Source organism: Neoarius graeffei, chromosome 21 (assembly GCF_027579695.1).
Source record: "Neoarius graeffei isolate fNeoGra1 chromosome 21, fNeoGra1.pri, whole genome shotgun sequence".
NCBI lineage: Eukaryota > Metazoa > Chordata > Actinopteri > Siluriformes > Ariidae > Neoarius > Neoarius graeffei.
The window spans coordinates 41,463,039-41,484,002 of record NC_083589.1 but is presented as its reverse complement, the minus strand read 5'-3'; the positions used below and the strand labels follow the sequence as shown (position 1 = coordinate 41,484,002).

Below are 20,964 nucleotides of genomic sequence, written 5' to 3'. Positions count from 1 at the left end.
AGGTTTGTAATAATTAAAGGGATAGCAGTGTCTACACTTGAGACACACACACATTGATATTGGGGGGGGATCTCAATTGTGTTTTGTGTCCAAATTTAGACCGCTCTAATCCCACCAGCAAAACTATTAGCAAGGCGGCCCAGGTAATAAATTCTTTCATGCAAGCATATGGAGTTATTGACCCATGGAGACAAGTCAAGTCAAGTTTATTTGTATAGCACTCTTAACAATAAACATTGTCGCAAAGCAGCTTTACAGAATTTGAACAACTTATGAGCTAATTTTATCCCTAATCTATCCCCACCTAGCATGCCTATAGCAACGGTGGCAAGGAAAAACTCCCTCAGACGACATGAGGAAGAAATCTTGAGAGGAACCAGACTCAAAAGGGAACCCATCCCCATCCAGGCAACAACAGGCAACAACAGACAACATGACTATAACATTAACAGTCCTAACAAAGTCAGCTTCGTTGATGCTATAAACCCCCCCACCGACGGAAACCCGAGTGCAAAACCGTTCACGACAACTGCAGTCCCAAAGTCAGCAAGTCAACTGCAGTCCCCAGCCACAAAAGCACCTCTGCTAGAGTCCAGAGTGTCCTCCAGGCGTGACCCCCAACTGTCCACGTGGGGCCGCCCTCCACAGGAGCGATGCGATGAGACTCTAACCAGAAGAGAAGAGAGAGAAAACACAGGTTGTTAGATATGCCCAATGTCACCTGAATAAGTAGGAACAGTATACATATTGCACTGAGTACAAGCAGGGACTCCGGCAACTAACTATGACAGCATAACTAAAAGGGGAGAGCCAGAAGGTAACACAGGCATGAGGGAGCCCCAGGACATAAAACAGCCAGCCACTACACCGTCAACAAACTCGAGTGAGCAAGCGAGTGGGGACTGACAGCATCCATACATCCCAGTTTACCAAAACACTCTATGTCTGAGGACCCTCCAGATCTACACCTTTACCTCATGAACACCATTAACAAAAGGCTTGACTAGACAGATATGTTTTCAGCCTAGACTTAAACACTGAGACTGTGTCTGATTCCCAACTGAGACACCAAAACCCGCGTTCTAAAGCATTTTCCTTTTTTTCCTCCTGTACACCAATCATATTCCAGGGTGGATAACTTTCTTATAGATGATTCATTACTGCCTCTGTTTAGATCAATCAGTTATGAAGCTATTGCTATTTCTGATCATGGTCCAGTTAATATGATACTTAGCCTCCCAGGGCAGGTGTTACCTCAGCGTGTCTGGCGCTTAAACCCACGATTGCTTTCAAATGATCATTTTGTTAGATATATAGATTTTTTTTCCTACAGACTAACAATTCCTCAGAAGTGAGCAGATGTACGCTGTGGGAGACTATGAAAGTGTACATCAGAGGTTTAATTATTTCATATACAGCAAGTGAGAATAAGAGATTATCTGCACACCAGAAAGAATTGCAGGATAAGATAAAGGAAATTGATCAACAGCATGCCTCTACACCCTCCCCTGAGCTTTACAAGGAGAGGCTACTGTTACAAACAGAGTATGATATTATGTCAACTAGTCAAATGCAGGACCTATATATGTGGTCCCGCAGTGAGCATTATGAACATGGGGGAAAGGGCAGGCAAGCTATTAAGTCATCAGCTTAGGAAGTCTGTCTCTACAAACCAAATTACGGAAATAGCATTGGACGATGGTATGGTTACTTGTGATCTAGGACAAATAAATAGGCAATTCTATAAGAATTTGTGTACTTGTGAAATGGCTAGTGATAGCACAATAACCCAGATGTTAGATGGACTGGAGATGAAAGGCATTGAGGAGTCAGATAAAGTAGCTTTGGACCAACCTATTAGTTTGGAGGAAATTGTTAAGGTAATAACACGTCTAAAATCAGGTAAAGCCCCAGGACCAGATGGTTTTCCCATTGAGTTTTATAAGAAATTTTCAGCAAAAGTGGCCCCAATCTTATGAGAAGTATATGAAGAGTGTTTTAATAACGAAGCTTTACCTCCCACGATGACCCAAGCTATAATATCTGTACTGCTTAAGAAGAATAAGGATCCTTTACAGTGTGGATCTTACAGACCAGTAAGTTTACTAGGATGTGACTATAAAATACTTACAAAAATACTGGCCTCTAGACTTGTATCTGTTTTGCCCAAATTTATACATATAGATCAGACAGGATTTGTGGTGGGTAGACATTTATTTAGCAATTTGCGGAGACTGTTTAATTTACTCTATTCCTCTGATACATCCCCTGTCCTAGAAGTACTTATTTCATTAGACGCACAGAAAGCATTTGACTGCATTGAACACAATTATTTGTATAAGGTATTGGATAAGTTTGGGTTTGGCCCTATATTTCAAGCCTGGGTTAAAATACTTTATGCTGCCCCTCAGGCAGCTGTGCGAACTGATAAGGTACTGTCAGACTACTTCCCAATTTGTAGAGGCACCAGGCAGAGGTGTCCCCTATCCCCCCTGCTCTTTGACATTGGCATTGAGCCACTTGCTATTGCTATTAGGAGATCTCCTTTAATCACAGGGGTAAAAAGAGGGGACTGTATACATAAGGTTTCAATGTACGCCGATGACTCAATGTTTTTTTCTTTCTAACCCAAATAGCTCCCTACCTGAAGTACTAAAAAAAATATCAGATTTTGGTAGGATTTCTGGTTATAAAGTAAACCTGACCAAGAGTTAGATTTTTCCTATGAACAAACAGGCTAGACAGATGTATCTTGGCTCATATCCATTCCAAGTAATATGTGATAGCTTCACTTACTTAGGTGTTACAGTGACAAGTAACTTTAAAGATCTGTACAAAAAAACTTTAGGGCCTTGTTAGATAAGACGAAAAGCGACTTGTCCAGCTGGGCAACCTTGCCTTTGTCATTGGCAGGGCGAGTTAACTCTGTTAAAATGACTATCCTACATAAATTTCTGTTTCTGTTTGGGTCTCCCAAACTTTAATTACTACTGGGCCACCAATGTACATAAAATCCAATTCTGGACGTCACCTACTGAGAGCCAACCGTTATGGGCATTGATGGAGCAAAGTGCAAGTTCCCCTGGGAGTTTAGCAGCGTTGGTGTGCGCTCCAGTGCCTCTTTTTTTTTTTAAAGATTTTTTTTTGGGCTTTTTCCACCTTTATTGGATAGGACAGTGTAGAGACAGGAAACAAGCGGGAGAGAGAGACAGGGAGGGATCAGGAAATGACCTCGGGTCCAAATCGAACCCGGGTCCCCAGATTTATGGTATGGTGCCTTATCCAACTGAGCCATGATGCCCCTGCTCCAGTGCTGCTTAGTAAGAAATATTTCAATAATAATCCAGTAGTGAGTGCAACACTTAAAATATGGTCTCAGTTTAGATTACATTTCAAACATAAAGCTAACTTACCATCTAGTCCAATAGCAGCAAACCCACTTTTCCCACCATCTATGTTGGACCCAGCTTTCCTGTTATGGAGTGGGAAGGGCTTGACCTATGTCAAGGATTTGTTTGTTAATGGCACATTTCTAACTTTCCAACTGGCAGTTCAACAGTATTCAATCCCGCAAAAACATTTCTTTAGATATTTGCAGGTGAGAGATTATATTAGGAAAAACTTTCCTTCATTCCCTGCCCAGCCAGATAAAGGCTGGATTGATGAGTGCCTCCATTACGACCCATCCTGGGGGGGGGGGGGGGGGGGGGGGGGAATCAGTCTCTAGGTTATATCAAATATTCCAAAGTGTCTCCACACCTTCACTTAGCCATATTAAAGAGCAGTGGCAAGAGGAATTAGGGAGAGAGATTTTGGATGTGAATTGGCAATATGCAATGGAGAGGGTACACTCTTCCTCTATATATATATCAGACATGGTGTAATGCAGTTTAAGACTGTCCATAGGCTCCACTTATCAAGGGCAAGACTTGCCAAGATATACCCTAACACTGACTCAACATGCCTTAGGTGCCATCTGGCACCAGGAACATTATTTCACATGTTTTGGTCCTGCTCTAAATTAGGTACATTTTGGCCTGAGATTTTTGACACATACACACAGGTCTTTAGCAAAAACGTAGAGCTTGACCCTTTGATTGGTATTTTTGGGATTGCACCTTTGGGATCTGAATTTACAACTTCACAATCAGTTGTCATTGCATTTACAGCTATGCTAGCTAGACGACTCATCTTACTGAACTGGAAGTCTGATATCCCTCCATCATATGGACGCTGGGTGGTAGATGTTATGGCCCATCTTAAATTAGAAAGAATGAGGATTGCCTTAGGAGGCTCATCTCATCTCATTATCTCTAGCCGCTTTATCCTTCTACAGGGTCGCAGGCAAGCTGGAGCCTATCCCAGCTGACTACGGGTGAGAGGCGGGGTACACCCTGGACAAGTCGCCAGGTCATCACAGGGCTGACACATAGACACAGACAACCATTCACACTCACATTCACACCTACGCTCAATTTAGAGTCACCAGTCAACCTAACCTGCATGTCTTTGGACTGTGGGGGAAACCGGAGCACCCGGAGGAAACCCACGCGGACACGGGGAGAACATGCAAACTCCACACAGAAAGGCCCTCGCCGGCCCCGGGGCTCGAACCCAGGACCTTCTTGCTGTGAGGCGACAGCGCTAACTACTACACCACCGTGCCGCCCTCCTTAGGAGGCTCAGAAAGGAAATTTTGGAAAGTGTGGCAACCATTTCTAGGTCATATACAGTAGAAAACAATTTCAGACCTTGCATATGATCATAGGATGGAATCACTGCAACACTGTAAGTCAACTTTGAAATCATGTGGAGACCAGAGAAAACTCAATAAAAATAATTTCATATAACTCTGGGTAATTGGTGGAAGTGTTGTCCACACTACTTGCCAAACATCACCTTCTTTTTGCCACCGCCAGTTGGCAGGGCTCTCAGCACGCATCTGACATACAGTTGCTTGGGCACAGACACAGGCCACTTGGTATGTGGCACACTTCATGTGCTGTGCAAGAGATGCCTTTGTAGGGGGAATGGTATTATAGGGCCTCTGCTTTTGAGCAAATAAATCAAGCCTAGCCTCATTAACCCCATCAGCAGTGCTGTTCTTGTCATACATTGTGACGACAAACTTCTCAAGCATGCGGAGATCTGCATCATCAGTTACTGGTGGATACTGACTGAGCTTCTGGAAGAGACCAGACACTTCACGGCACACCTCCCATGTTTACCAAGCAGTCTTTTTGCCTTTACCACGGAAGGCTGACACCACATCACACCCAGTGAATGCATGAAAGAACAGGATGCCACAGGATTTTTCAGGACCTAGAATGTTTGCCATGTCATGAACTGGCAGCCACCTGATGGACTGACCTTGACCAAATTCAATCCACAGCTCTTTAAGGCCTGCATCCTTGAGAGTCCCAAAGGCATACACTGCAATGGTGAGAATCTTCTCCAATTAGGTGGAACTTTGGTTTTGTCAGTCACCCTGCTTCTATCTCGTTTTGATCGAGCTTCAGCCTTCAGACTGGCATCCCAGTAGACGTGTGTGTGTGTGAGAGAGAGAGAGAGGGAGAGAGTGAATGAGTGAGAACGATGAGGCAATCATATTCTGTCTCTCATTTGGAAGTAAAACACACATCAGTTTTGGCCTTAGACTGGTATTTTTACCCTTTATATCTTTTCATTATCACTGGCAGGTCAAATTGACCTGAACAGTATGTGTGTAATATAAGCAAAAAATGGCTGCCATCTTGAAAACTAGCAGCCCTATTGATTTTTAATGACATCATTGAATTAGTTACATCAAAATACATACATCTTGATATTTTGACAATTAAAATATATCCAGCCATTCAAGTTCTACAGTGAAAAAACATTTTTGAGATTAGATGCGGTGGCCAATGGGCTTTTCTGAAAATACAGGTCCTGGACATCCTTCATGCCAATTTTGATGCTTTTATTACCAAGTGAAAGAATCTTATGGAATATTGACTTAATCTGCAGGACTAATGCCTATGGGGTTCCGCTCGCATGGGCCACCTGAAACACATCACTGATGAGTTTTGCATTTTCATGTGGTCAGTTTAGTAGCCTACACACTTTGGGTATAAATGGAAATGTATTTTATCGCATATAAATAATTAATGTGCACACAATATACATTTCTAAGCTTTAGGGCTACACTTCCTTTTTATAATAGTCATACACAAAGTGATGATGGACTATTATTTATTTATATTCATCACATAGTTCACATACTTTGTGACAGGGGAGGAATACAGGGCAAAGCCCCAATTAATTTTCAACCCCTTTTTGAATGAATCTGCATGTCTTTGAAAAAGCTTCATGAAGCAAAAAAATGAAATGACTCATAATTTTATCATATTTATTACACAAATGTTTATCAACATAAATTTTAACATTGAAAAATTTACATTCATTTGAAATTATTTAAAATAGAAAAACATACATTTTAAGGGTGAATGAGTTGTAGATATTCTAGTCTATTATGTTTACATGATGGTTGAATATTTCTTAGTTTATCTATTTAACTTCTCACATTTTAAAATAATTTTTCAATTTCATAATTTTAAATGTTTTTAACCGTAAAATAATTTTAAAGAGGAAACATGTTCATGTCATGTTAATTTTACACACACAGTATATAAACGCGCTTTATTTTTATTTTAAAATTATGTAGTTATCCTGAATTCAAAGGCTTTAACAATAATATTGCATCAGATGTTTAGGAATTACAACAATTATTTCCATAGCATCTCCATTTTCACAGGCTCAAAAGTAATTGGACAAACTAACAATTATACATATAGCTGCAAGCAATGAAGAGGGGGCCTAAGTCCAGCAGGGAAGAATCACCACGTCACCTTGATCTGATCATGCTAAAAATGTGGCTGTAAGCACTGATAGTAAGTTTATTTCAATTGAGAACTGATCAAGTGTAACTGACATACAAGCTTGTGTCCTGTTTAAATCATTTGTCACTGATTTGTCTTCAATGAATGAATGTTTTTTAACATAAAAAAATACATCAAAACACTCTTTTTAGGGTTGTTCTGAAGATCATCTATCTCAAGTTTGATGAATAGTAGACAGAATTTGTGGACTTTACAAATTCCCTGATATTTTCATTAAAAAAAAAAAATGTTGGCTGTATCAATTAAGTTGAGATAACAGTTTAATCAAAGCATTGCTGAGATGTGTCCTTACATTCTGTTTGGTGGCTTCAGTGCTGATTTTGATTGGTTGTCACAGACAAAGTTTTAAAATTAAAAATCTATCTGATAACCTTAACGAGCTTTGGTCTGAAGATCATTTGTGCCAAGTTTGGTGAAGACTGGGTAAACTGTTAAAACTGGCTGTTAAACTTGGCTCATTGGTAGGGGAGAGCAGGGAGACTTGGGATGGGGGAGACTTAGGACAGTTCATATTCCCATAAATTAATTTCAACCAATCAGGTTTTAGATTACATCATATGTTAGATGTTGCCCATTCGAGTAACCTTTTTCCTTTGGAGCCATGAAGCTGGACACTGCAGTAAGGTTTGGCCCAGGGCTTTACATTAACTCTTTTGCTCACCGGCCACTGTGGCTAGTGGTTTTCCCGAGTCACTAGCCATTCAGCCTTTTCACTAGCCACAATTTTGTTGCCAGGAAATCGCAGTTTTTTCTTCAACATGATACGTTAATGTTCGGAAGATCTAGATTTAATTATTAATGGCAGCGTATAATGTAGCACTCAAGTATTCAGTGCTGTTAAGGTAGCTCCCTATATGAAAACATGCAACCAATTCAGACAAAAATATAAACAGAGTATTCTATTTATTGAACTCAAATTCAAGCCCCTTACAATATGAAATATCGTATAATGTGAAAAATAACATTCAGTACAACTGAACTGATTCTAATATTAAAAGTCCAATTCAAAACATTTATCATTGAAAAACACTTGATGTTTTGATATGCAAGTATTGTGTATTATCAAGTATTATTATGTATATTATGTATTATCTATTAATAGTATATATATGTGTGTGTGTGTGTGTGTGTGTGTGTGTGTGTACACACGTGTAGAGAGAGACATTAAATGTCCTCATTACATTCATCATCAGATGAGTCTGAATGGTCCATGAAAAATGGTCTTTGTGACCTGAGGCTTCCAGCAGGCCATAAGTTGATAGCTGGGGCGGGATCAACTTCTTTCCAATCGCGTGAACGTTTCTAAACAGCAGCTCCATCCTCTCCAGCTCAGCCGACTTCATGACAGCCAGGGATTTGAAAGCAATGCTGTCCTGTAGTGAACCAGCCGTCTTCGCCTGTTTTGATGTTCTAGTACCGATGTGTGCATTCGACTTTTCGTGGTCCTTTATAGTTTTGAGTTTAAAATTACTGGTGCCTGTCTTTGCCATACTTTCTACAGTCTTCGCAGTACATGGTATTTTCGGTTTTGCTATGAACTAGCCAATCTCGCCCGAACTTCCATTTGTCATTGAACTGTCTTATCTTCCTATTAGCGTCTTGTTCATCTCCATGTCCGTAGCCAGCTATGAGGCCACCGAGGTCCGGACCTCAGTCATTTTTAAGAACTGAAAATACATTTGTATGCTAAATATTCAACTGGATAAAAAAAAAAAAAAAAAAAGAATAACATTAAAACGTCTTCGTAAAAAGTGCATTGTTAATGATGTTAAACGTTGATTCTGTCTTCTGTGTTTTTTGTGCGCGCGGCTCTGAGACCAAGAACACAAAAGCGAAAGAGCGCGGGACTCGGCCGAGGAACGCAATGCAGCAGGTACGTTTTTTTCATGGGAACCATCAGCGCACTTTCATCAAGCTGTTCAATTTACATTTTTGAAGCAGCGCAGTTGTAGCCTGCCTTGTTTGTGATTTTAGAAATAAATCATTCGATAAGCCAAAACAATAGAGTGGAAAGTTTCAACTTATGTTTGCCTTGGATAACTTTGCCTAAAACATGGTGGTGTATCCTGATTTTTTTTTTTTTACCAGAATTTTTTTCTTCATGTTGGTGTAACGGATGCCAGGTTGTTAATGCATCTTAGTTACATAGGCTACATGGTTAAGGTATCTTTTGTCCTCATTGCTTGGGCCAGATCAAACCATTAAACAAGCTTAAATTATTCTTACTCTTGCCACATACATGATTTTTTTTTCAAAACTGATGATATTCAAGCCCTGTGATGACCTGGCGGCTTGTCCAGGGTGTACCCCGCCTTTCGCCCGTAGTCAGCTGGGATAGGCTCCAGCTTGCCTGCGACCCTGTAGAACAGGATAAAGCGGCTACAGATAATGAGATGAGATGATATTCAGTTCAAACACCATTAAAAGTAATTTCAGGAATAGATCTCGTGTGATGTGTAATTCACCCCTCTCATTTAAATATGTCGAAAATGTTTCGGTGCGCGCTTTGCGCATCACGGACCTCGGTGATTTTAAAATGCTACTCCGGCCCTGCTCATCTCTGCCCCTTTTTCCCTGAGCAGCAGGGTTTGAAACTCCAGCTATATGCCGCCACATAGTGCGCTTGTCAGTCGTCAGGAACTTTGTCGCTTCCTTCATTAACCGTAGGTTACCGTATCACTGGTTTTATCTGAACCATTAACGAACGCTCTAAACAATTCTAACATGTTGTCAGAATGTTTATGCAGGTGCTCATGGGAATTGTAGGCACGTAATATCACATTGCAATGTGTTTATTATATCAGATGCCTTCAGAGAAAACTACAATTAAAATATACTGTCATACCACAGAATAAACCACCCGCCAAAGTGGCTAGTGGGACTAAAGTGATTACCCGCCAAAGCCGAATTTTACCCGCATTTGGCGGGTGGGCAGGTGCTAATGTAAAGCCCTGGTTTGGCCAGTTTAATATTTTAGTCAACCAAAACTTGTATTTTCTACTTCACCTCCACCTCTATTCTATGGTGTAATGTACGCTGGTGAAGTCAAGATTTGTTGGGAATTAATGTATGTAGCTGAGAGTTAACAGATATATTATTTATTAGACTTAAATTCTGTGGGGGGTAAAAAAACAAAACAAAAAACCAGAACAGCTCAATGGAGAGAGTTGGGACAGTTCATGTTACAGGTTTTTTCTTGTGTTTTACAAATATAAAATTTTTAAAATTTTTTTGTTAAAAATGTGGGCGTGTACCTGCATGAGGATTAAGCTTATTTCTGTTTTGTCTAGTCAGGTTTGGGTAAACTGACTTTTAAGTTTTGATAATATGAATTAAACATGAAGGCCTAGGTATTTTAATTTTGTTCCATGTCACCCCTCTATGTCCCAAGTCTCTCAACATAATGTCCCATGTCTCCCCTCAATGTAATGTCTCCTTGCAAAAAATAATGACAGAAAAAGTGAAGCCTGAAGGCCAGTCTATGTGACAAGCTGAGAAACTAATGTTGTGGTAAGAGGGTAGAGTAAATACTCTCTAATGCAATATGAATGTGACGCTACTTGCAAAGAATTTAACACAATCTTCAAAAGCCAAGAACTTGTCCCAAGTCTCCCTTACTTTAAAAAATGCTACCTCATTTTTGAAAATTGGGCATATGGTTCAAAACAGTGTATATGAAATCCTCTTTGATTTGACGATGTAGTAGTGAAGAAGTGTCAGACATTTTGAGAGTTATTTTGCTATCATCAATTTCACAAAGCAAAACAACTCACACCACTAGAGTGTTGCCTTTGGAACTGTAATGCAGAGGTGTTGGCGTAAAAAGTCCAAAATTTTCTCCCATGAATCTTCTTGTGCATATGCATGCGGTTTGGTCTGTCCACCCCAAAGCAGGATCACTGTGAAATCACACACACAGAATATATACAGATAATGGTGATAAATTCATTATGAACAGGTGTTACACATGGAGGTTTCTTCAAAAGACTGTACATACCTTTCTGCTTGCCAGTAACCATGAAGTTGGAGGCTCTGTGGTGTGGTGTGTAGGGTGGCTCAATCAGGTGACCTGCACCAGGATAGATGAAGATCTTGAGCAAATGCCGATTCCCTGCCTTTTCAGTTATTCTCTCCATCTGAGGTCAAAGAAGGGAAGGTAAAAAGGATTTAAATAATTGTGATCACATATGGCAGTTGTAGGGCAGTGAATTTTTAAAGTGATATTTTGGCTGTCAAAATAAGGGACTCTGTAAAACAATGATAACATACACTGAGCTGTTAAGGTAGGTGTACTTACTGGGTGGCCTTATATACACTATCTACAGTAGATATAAAAAGTCTACATGCCCTGTTAAAATTGCAAGTTTTTGTGATATCAAATCTTTTTCCATCTTTAATGTGATACATCAGTTAACAAAATTCAAGTGAAAAACAAACAAATGGTTTAGGTGAAAAAACCCCATAAAATAACCTCCAAGCATGCACACCCTTATAATAAGACATCTGTGTGGCAGCGGGGGCATGGTCAAGCATCGGTCTGCGACCGGAGGGCGGAGTCGGGGAAGGTAAGTGGCAGAATCACTGCACCTGTCGTTAATTAATGTGTTTGTGTGTCTTCCCCAGTGACCGCGCCCTATTTAAGGAGAGAGGGAGAGCAGAGGGAGCTCTCTCCCCAATCAGACCACTGATGTGTGTGCGTGTGTCTGAGTGTATATAGAAGCTGAATAAAAGAGTTTTATGAACTCAGTTCTGGCCTGCCGTCCTTCTGTGCTCCACCCACCTACACGAACTGTCACAGTGGTGCCGAAACCCAGGACCTGCACAGAAGGACGGCAGGCCAGAACTGAGTTCACAAACCTCTCTTTTATTCAGCTTTTCAGCTTCTATATACACTCTCAGACACACGCACACACATCAGTCGTCTGGTTGGGGAAAGAGCTCCCTCTGCTCTCTCTCTCCTTAAATAGGGCGTGGTCACTGGGGAAGACACACAAACATTAATTAACGACAGGTGCAGTGATTCTGCCACTTACCTTCTCCGACTCCGCCCTCCGGTCACAGACCAATGCTTGACCACGCCCCCGCTGCCACAATCTGACTTTGCTCAAAATTAACCAATAACATTATAACTCGTTCAAAGGTACAGTAAGTATCATATGCCTGTCATCAGTGAACTGACCCCAAATGAAGATCAGCTGGTTTTGAAGGACTTGGTCCCCAGATTGCTTACAAAGCATATATGGGAGCTCCTTTGCAAAATGTATCAATAAGGAGAGGGGGGAAAGAATTTCCAAAACATTAGATGTAGCATGGAACACCGTGAAGGCCATCAACAACAACTGGAGAAACTGAGGCACCACAGTGACATTACCATGAACAGAACGTCCTTCCAAAACTGATGAAAGGGCAAGACAAAAACCTATGACTGAAGAGGCTGCCGAGAGACCTACGACAACATTAAAGGAGCTGCAAGAATATCTGGCAAGTACTGCTCACATGACAATAATCTCTTGTATTCTTCACATATCAGGGTTATGGGTTAGAAAGGCTAGATGGAACCCCCCCCCCAAAAAAAAAGTGTTGCCAGGCAAAACAAACCTCGTCCGTTAGCACTTATGATGAATATGAAGGAAGATATCGTGAAAAAAAATAGGTACCCTGTCCATACAGTAAATAGAGCATATATATTTACTCTATAAGGCAGTAACCACAAACATTTAGTGTAATCCAAAAATGAACAATTTAAAAATCACAGAAGTAAAATATACCAAGTGTCTGTACTTTGTGCTATTCTACTCTTACAGTTTTCGAAACTGAAACCTCCAAACCGAGGCTGACATACACACGCTGTCGCTATGACCCAAACTCTTATTTCCCGGAAATGGCCCAGCATTAGAGCTCAGTGGAACGCACTTTCTCTCTGTAATAAGCATAAACATGTCTGAAAGAGATTTCTTTAGTCTAGTCTATTTCGAATGGTGAACCGAATTGTATACACTCACCGGCCATTTTAATCGGAACACGTGTATGCACATGCGCAGTGCATGATTGTTACATTCTTACCGCACGATGATATAGTGGCTAGCGCCTCTATATGAGGCAGTAGCCACAACTAAAACGATTTTGACCTTTTTGGTGACCTTGACTGGATGACCCTCAATGTTAGAGGCTCTATTTGAGACCAATGTCCATCTATCCTGAAAGTTTCATGGAGATTGGTTCAGCTGTTTTCCCATAATATCATTAACAAAAGAACAAAGAAACCAACAAACAAAGAAACCCCACCGAAAACGATACCTCGCCTCCTCGTGGACTCCGTCCCGGGAGAGGTAATAATGCTTCAGTCCCAACTTTTTTTCTCTTTTTTTTTTGTGTTTTGCAGGCATCAAATTCTAACTTCATTTATATTTACAAAACAGATAAGTTGGTCAGTAAAACTACTGAAAATCCTTTCTTTGTACTTTTGTCTGTTAAATAAAAGTTTCACGTGAATTAACATCACAGATTTTTGTTTTTATTGCATTTTGTAAAATATCCCAACTTTTCTGGAAGTGGGTGTAAGCTCTCTGAGGTGTAGGTGGAGCACAGAGGACGGCAGGACAAAGCTTCAGGTACGAGATAGGCTTTTATTGCCAGACTTTTCAGTATAACAAATAGCATTATTCTCATAAACACACACACACACACACGCTGTGTTCTTGTCCCGGGAAGAGCTCTCCTCTGCTCTCCCTCTGCCTCCTTAAATAGGGCGCGGTTACTGGGAAGACACACAAACACAGGTTAATTACCGTCAGGTGTAGTGATTCTGCCACTCACCTTCCCTGGCTCCGCCCTCCTGTCACAAACCGGCGCTTGACCACGCCCCTGCTGCCACATACCCCCACCACCTGACTCAGGCTGGGTGCCCGTCCGGCCCGCAGCTGACTCCCCCCCCGATGGGAGAGGAAGTCTGCCACGACCCTCTGCGCCCCCGGCCTGTGGACCACCTTGAAATTGAAGGGTTGGAGTGCCAGATACCAACGGGTGATCCGCGCGTTGGCATCTTTCATGCGGTGGAGCCACTGGAGGGGCGCGTGGTCCGAACAGAGGGTGAAAGGGCGCCCCAGCAGGTAGTAACGGAGGGCGAGGACCGCGCACTTGATCGCCAGGCATTCTTTCTCAATAGTGCTGTAGCGCCCCTCACGCACTGACAGCTTCCTGCTAATGTACAGGATGGGGCGGTCCTCCCCCTCCACCTCCTGGGACAACACTGCCCCCAGCCCTCTGTCCGACACGTCGGTCTGCAACACAAAAGGGAGAGAGAAGTCAGGGGAGTGTAATAGTGGCCCCCCACACAGTGCAGCCTTTACCTCAGAGAAAGCCCGCTGGCACTGCTCCGTCCACTGGACCGGATCTGGCACCCCCTTTTTAGTGAGGTCAGTCAGTGGGCTGGTGACGTCCGAATAATTAGGTATAAACCTACGATAGTAGCCAGCCAGCCCCAGGAACTGTCTCACCCCCTTTTTGGTCTTGGGCCTCGGGCAGGCCGCAATCGCTGCTGTCTTATTAATTTGGGGACGCACCTGCCCGTTGCCCAAGTGGAAGCCCAGATACCATACTTCCACCCGCCCAATCGCACACTTCTTCGGGTTGGCAGTGAGACCCGCCCGCCTCAGCGACCTAAGGACGGCCCTCAGGTGTTGCAGGTGCCGCTGCCAGTCGTTACTATAAATAATAATGTCATCAAGATATGCAGCCGCATAGGTGGCGTGGGGCCAGAGGACCCTGTCCATCAGCCGCTGAAACGTAGCGGGCGCCCCAAACAGCCCAAAAGGAAGTGTGACAAATTGGTGTAAGCCGAACGGTGTGGAAAAGGCCGTTTTTTCCCGGGATAATGGAGTCAAGGGGATCTGCCAATATCCCTTCGTCAAATCCAGTGTCGAGTAAAAGCGAGCCGTGCCTAGTCGATCGAGCAGCTCTTCAATACGAGGCATTGGGTACGCGTCGAATTTAGACACCGCGTTGACTTTTCTATAGTCCACACAGAACCGGACCGACCCGTCAGCCTTGGGTACCAAGACCACCGGGCTGCTCCAGTCACTGTGGGACTCCTCGACGATGCCCATTTCGAGCATGGCCTGAAGTTCTTCCTGAACCACCTTATTTTTGTGTTCGGGTAGCCTGTAAGGGCGGCTACGCACTACCACCCCAGGGGCGTCTCTATGTGGTGTTCTATGAGGTTAGTGCGACCGGGCAGGGGCGAGAACACATCCGAAAACTCGGCCTGCAACTGGACGACCTCTGTGAGTTGGGTCGGGGAGAGGTGGTCTCCACAGGGGACCGGAGAGGTACGTGATGCCAATGTCCCTTTTTGAACCTCCGGCCCCAGCTCCGCCTTCTCCGGAACTACCGACACCAACGCCACGGGGACCTCCTCGTTCCAGAGTTTAAGCAGATTGAGGTGGTAGATCTGTAGCGCCCCCTCCCTGTCCGTTTGCCTTACCTCATAGTCGACGTCCCCGACTCGCCGTGTGACCTCAAAGGGTCCTTGCCACTTGGCGATTAATTTGGAGCTCGACGTGGGCAACAGTACGAGTACCTTCTCTCCCGGAGTGAACTCTCTAAGGCGCGTGCCCTTGTTGTACAGGCGGGCTTGCCGTTCCTGGGCCTGCCGCAAATTCTCCTGAGTTAGGTGTGTGAGCGTGTGGAGTTTTGCGCGCAGGTCCATAATGTACTGAATTTCGTTTTTACTTGGTGAAGGTCCCTCCTCCCAATTTTCACGCAGCACATCTAAAATGCCGCGCGGCTTACGCCCGTATAACAATTCAAATGGGGAGAACCCAGTGGAGGCTTGGGGGACCTCTCGCACTGCAAACAACAAGGGTTCGAGCCATTTATCCCAGTTACGTGCGTCCTCACTTACGAATTTTTTAAATTATATTCTTGAGGGTGCGATTGAACCGTTCGACTAAACCGTCCGTTTGTGGGTGATAAACGCTGGTGCGGATCGGCTTAATACCTAATAGCCCATACAGTTCGCTCAGTGTTCGTGACATAAACGAGGTGCCTTGGTCAGTCAGAATCTCTTTTGGGATTCCAACCCGGGAGATGACGTGGAAGAGGGCCTCCGCAATACTGCGTGCTGAGATATTGCTAAGAGGCACCGCTTCCGGGTATCACGTTGCATAGTCCACCAGAACCAATATAAAGCGGTACCCTCGTGTTGACCGATCTAATGGCCTGACGAGATCCATCCCAATTCTTTCGAACGGGGTCTCGATTAATGGTAGGGGGCGCAAAGGCGCTTTTGGAATGGCCGCTGGATTTACTAACTGGCATTCGCGGCACGCCGTACACCACTTACGGACATCGCCGCGAATCCCCGGCCAATAGAATCGGGCCATTATCTGGGCTAGTGTCTTATCCTGCCCTAGGTGTCCAGCCATGGGATTAAAGTGAGCCGCCTGAAGTACCAATTCCCGGCGGCTCTTTGGAATTAACAGCTGTGTGACTCGCTCTTTCATCTGAGTGTCCTGCGTCACTCGGTATAATCTATCCTTCATAATAGAAAAATAGGGGAAGGACGGGGTGGCGTTCGGCTGGAGCGTTTGACCATCGATTACTCTCACTTGGTCAAACGCATGTCGCAGAGTCTCGTCTCGCGATTGTTCTAATGGGAAATCCGCGAGGGATTCCCCAACAGAAAGAGGAGGAGCCGGCAGCTCCTCACTCTGTCGCGGAGATGACGTAGACGGCTCTGCGACAGCAGCTCCAGCCAAAGCGACACCGGGACCTCCCCCTGTCAAATGACAGGACCCACTCCTTACTAGGCGTGTCATTAAACCCTGAAATCCTGGCCAATCAGTCCCCAAAATTAAAGAGTGGGTAAGGTGAGGATTAACCGCCGCCTTCACTATAGATTTTTCCCCTCTGAAAAATATGTGGACCGACACCAAAGGGTAGCTGTGAACATCCCCGTGCACACACAACACCTTCACCCCCTGTGCTCCCCCCAATGCCTCGTCTTGCACCAGGTTTTGGCGGATCGAGGTCTGATTGCAACCAGAATCCACCAACGCCTGATATGTAGCCCCTTGGACACTCACCGGTATGCGATACGCTCCGGCCCGATCGAGGGCAGCTTCTGGCGCGCCAGGGATCCGTACCACCGCGCCCACCTCCATTGCTGCGCACTGTTGTTGCAGGTGGCCCGGCTCCCCGCAGCGCCAGCAAACCGGCCTGGGCTTTCCCTCTGCACCTATGCTCTGGGGCTCACTCACCTGAGGGGGGGGAGAGACAGACACAGAAGGGAGAAACGGGAGGGCACCACGGGTGCGGCGGGCCGGCTGGGGTGGAGCTGGCCCCCACCTCCGTGGTGGGGGAATGGGGCGAGGGCGGGACACAGAAGGGAAGGGAGAGAGAGAGAAGAGGAGAGAAGACGTCATCGGTTGTCCTGCCGCCGGAACAGCCGCCAAATGATCCTCCACCAGTCCTACTGCCTGATCCAGCGACGCCGGGCAGTGGCACTGGACCCACTCCGCGGTTCCGGCTGGTAAGCGCGCGATGAACTGCTCCAGTACCACCTGATCGATGATTCCCTCGGCGTCGCGATCGGCGTCCTGGAGCTGCTGGCCGAAAGCGAACGGCCGGCCGACTTCCTCCAACCGCAGCGCGCGGAAGCGCTGGCGCTGTTGTTCTGGTGTGCACCTCACGCGCTGGAGGACGGCCCGGCGAAGGTCCGCGTAGGCCAGCCGGCGGTCGGCGGGGAGCCGTCAGGAAGGGGAGGAGGCGCGCTGCGCGCTGCTCCATCGGCCACCCCGAGGCTTCGGCGACCTGTTCGAACACTGTGAGGAACGCCTCGGGGTCATCCTGCGGGCCCATATTGGTCACGGTGAGGGGAGACGGGCCCGCGGCCGGGGCGCTGGTGGACCCCGCCGACGCGAGGAGATGCCGGAACGCCTCGCGATCTTCCTGCTGGGCCAGCACCAGGGCTTCGAAGCGCTGCTCTTGCTCCTTTCGGAGCATGACGAGTGCCTGGTGCTGGCTTTGCTGAGCCGTGGCGAGGGTGTGGACCAGGTCCGTGAACGGGGAGGATTCCATGGGGCTGCGGGGTTGGTGCTCCACCTTTTTCCCGGGTTTCGGCACCACTATAAGCTCTCTGAGGTGTGGGTGGAGCACAGAGGACGGCAGGACAAAGCTTCAGGTATGAGATAGGCTTTTATTGCCAGACTTTTCAGTATAACAAAAAGCGTTATTCTCATAAACACACACACACACACACACACACGCTGTGTTCTTGTCCCGGGAAGAGCTCTCCTCTGCCTCCTTAAATAGGGCGCGGTTACTGGGAAGACACACAAACACAGGTTAATTACCGTCAGGTGTAGTGATTCTGCCACTCACCTTCCCTGGCTCCGCCCTCCTGTCACAAACCGGCGCTTGACCACGCCCCCGCTGCCACAGTGGGGTTTGTACTGTTTCCTGTGTGCATGTGTGTTCCAGTGTGCCACAAACAGAGGATGTACCTTACTGTAGTTACTTGGTTCACATACATACTATTGTACTATTTACATATGGATTTTTGTTTTTGGAGTACATTTGGAATAAACAGGCATTTTGGATGAAAGCTTTCCTGAAGAGAGAATCCACATTCTCAACAGCTAACCACCATTTTTGCACATAGCTCCCGTGGACGTTCTTCTGCATCTGTGAACACTTTGGTTTTTGCATTTCATTTTATACTTGAGCTCAGGTTGGTGTTTGTTTTCTTTTGTAGGTAACATATCAGATCCTGCAGGAGCATCCCATGGTTCTAAGGGACAGATTGGCTCTGTGCACAGTGCGCAATTCTTACAGCATGATGACATAGTGGCTAGCGCCTCTATATGAGGCAGTAACCACAACAAAACTATTTTGACCTTTTTGGTGACCTTGACTGGATGGCCCTCAAAATGTTGGAGGTTCTATTTGAGACCAACGCCCATCTATCCTGAAGGTTTCATGAAGATTGGTCCAGACATTTTACTTTAATATTGTTAACAAAGAAACCCGACCGAAAACAATACCTCACCCCGCTTACTCTGTAGCGGGCGAGGTAACTAAAACATCCAAGCCAACCTAAATCACCCCAAACCATGAGGTAAAATATGTTCCGGTCTGATGAGACAAAAGTAGAACTTGGGCACAATTCTAAAACGTACGTTTGACACAAAAACAAGACAGCTCATCACCCAAAGAACACCATACCCATGATGAAGCATGGTGGTGGCCGCATCATGCTATGGGGCTGCTTCTCTTCAGCTCTGACTGGGGCTTTATTCAAGGGAATGATTTCCCTTGACATGATAGCAACAAATGCCAATCTATTTCACCTTCTAGCACGATACTGACTCAAAGCACAAATCCAAGACAACAAAGGAATGGCTTCAGAAGTAGAAAATCAAAGTTGTGGAACGGCCCAGTCCGAGCCCAGATATAAATCCTGTCGAAAACTTATGGAATAATGAAGAGGACTTGATGGGGCTGTGCACAGTAGAGCCCTTCACATTTTTGATAGATCTGAGGCATTTTTGGAAGGAAGAGTGGAATACAACTGCCACATCAACATGCGCCAAGTTGGTAGACTCTTCAAGACTGAGTGCTGTATTACAAGCAAAATGTGTTGACAAACTATTGGTTAACGAGGATACACACTTGTGCAATCAGGGTATTTGTATGTTTTTCTTTTTATTGTTTTTATATCCAGTGTACAGGTGCACTATGTAGGCACATCTACGTATAGCCCATCTGTTGCCATGTCTTAATTAGCATTTTAAAAGAAATAATCCTTGCCTTGTGTTTTTTCATCTACACTACTAAAGGAAGGCTGTCTGTCTTTCTGTCTGCCTGTCTGTTCACTCATGCAAATTGTCACGGCTGGATGCACATGCTCCATACTTTGCACATGGATTAGTGACACCCCAGAGGGGCCCAAGACAACATTTTCGATTTTCCAAAACATGGGCTAATCCAACACACTATTCATTTCCCATAGGCTACATGCTTGCGCTAACACACTGTGTACAGCCTCAGTGGGGAATCCCTTCCCCGACTCACCTGAGAGTTTTGATTGTACGGGACCTTGCAACCAGCGCTCCTCGCCGGAGACTTTCGCTACGGCCGAGTCTATGTCACTGAGGAGACGCGGGGAGCAATTTACGTCATTTTGACAGAACACAGTGAAAACACGTACATCACATGTGCCCACGCAACTCTCCACTGGGCCTTCTAGACGTGTGTTATTCAAAGATACCATTCAGAGGAAATCGGGTTCACAGGCGATAACTACTAGTACTACACTAACCTTCCCAACAGGGTGTTTAGACTGATAGGAATCTTAATCCCTGACCTAGTGCTAGAAGATGGGTCTATTGATAGATTCACTACTACAGTGGTCGGCAATTAGGGGCCCGCGGGCCAAAACTGGCCCGCCATCAATTCTATCTGGCCCGCGAGATGACGTTAATTTATTGTTTAAAAAATATGATTTTTAATATATTTTTTAAACCTCATGTTTTATTTTAAAAAAATACAACAATTCCACCGATTTTGTAACATTTATTGAAGTGTAGCTGATAAGTAACGTGACAAAAGCAACAGGTAGAACATTCTTGCAGCCTGTTTAGCCTTACTTGACGCACAAGTCGGAACGGTAATTGGCACGCGTGTGCGCGTAATCTTATGGAAAACAAAAGTGTCCTGTCTCCCTCTCGCAACGGACAAGGTGAAAAAAGTCGAGTACTCACTTAATGGGAAAAGTGACACTTCCCTTCGGTCACAATTTTGTGGATGTTGGGCGACAGGGATGTCACTTTTATCCTCAAGCAGTTCTCCAGGTTTGTATTGGCCAGACGGTTCCTCTCATGTGTTTTGATTGCGTTCATTGAAGAAAAGCTTGACTCACAAGTGTAGGTAGATGGAAACATCATCAGCACATAAAGGACAAGTTTCTTAATCCCCGTGTACTCCTCCGAGCATCTGATCCAGAAATCCTCCACGGAATGCTCAC

The 20,964-nt window shown here is 44.9% G+C and overlaps 1 protein-coding gene across 1 annotated transcript in view; it reads right to left on the bottom strand.

The window, feature by feature from the left end:
• Nucleotides 1–9,714: 9,714 nt before the first annotated feature.
• The window catches only part of LOC132869749 (acyl-coenzyme A thioesterase 1-like), a 60,796-nt gene continuing 49,546 nt past the window's right edge, over nt 9,715–20,964 (bottom strand). The window contains exons 9-10 of the mRNA XM_060903132.1: nt 10,936–11,074; nt 9,715–10,837 (exon numbers count right to left, since the gene is read on the bottom strand). Coding sequence (XP_060759115.1) covers nt 10,716–10,837; nt 10,936–11,074 — 261 coding nt within the window. The 3' untranslated portion in view covers nt 9,715–10,715. The remainder of the gene's footprint in view (nt 10,838–10,935; nt 11,075–20,964) is intronic.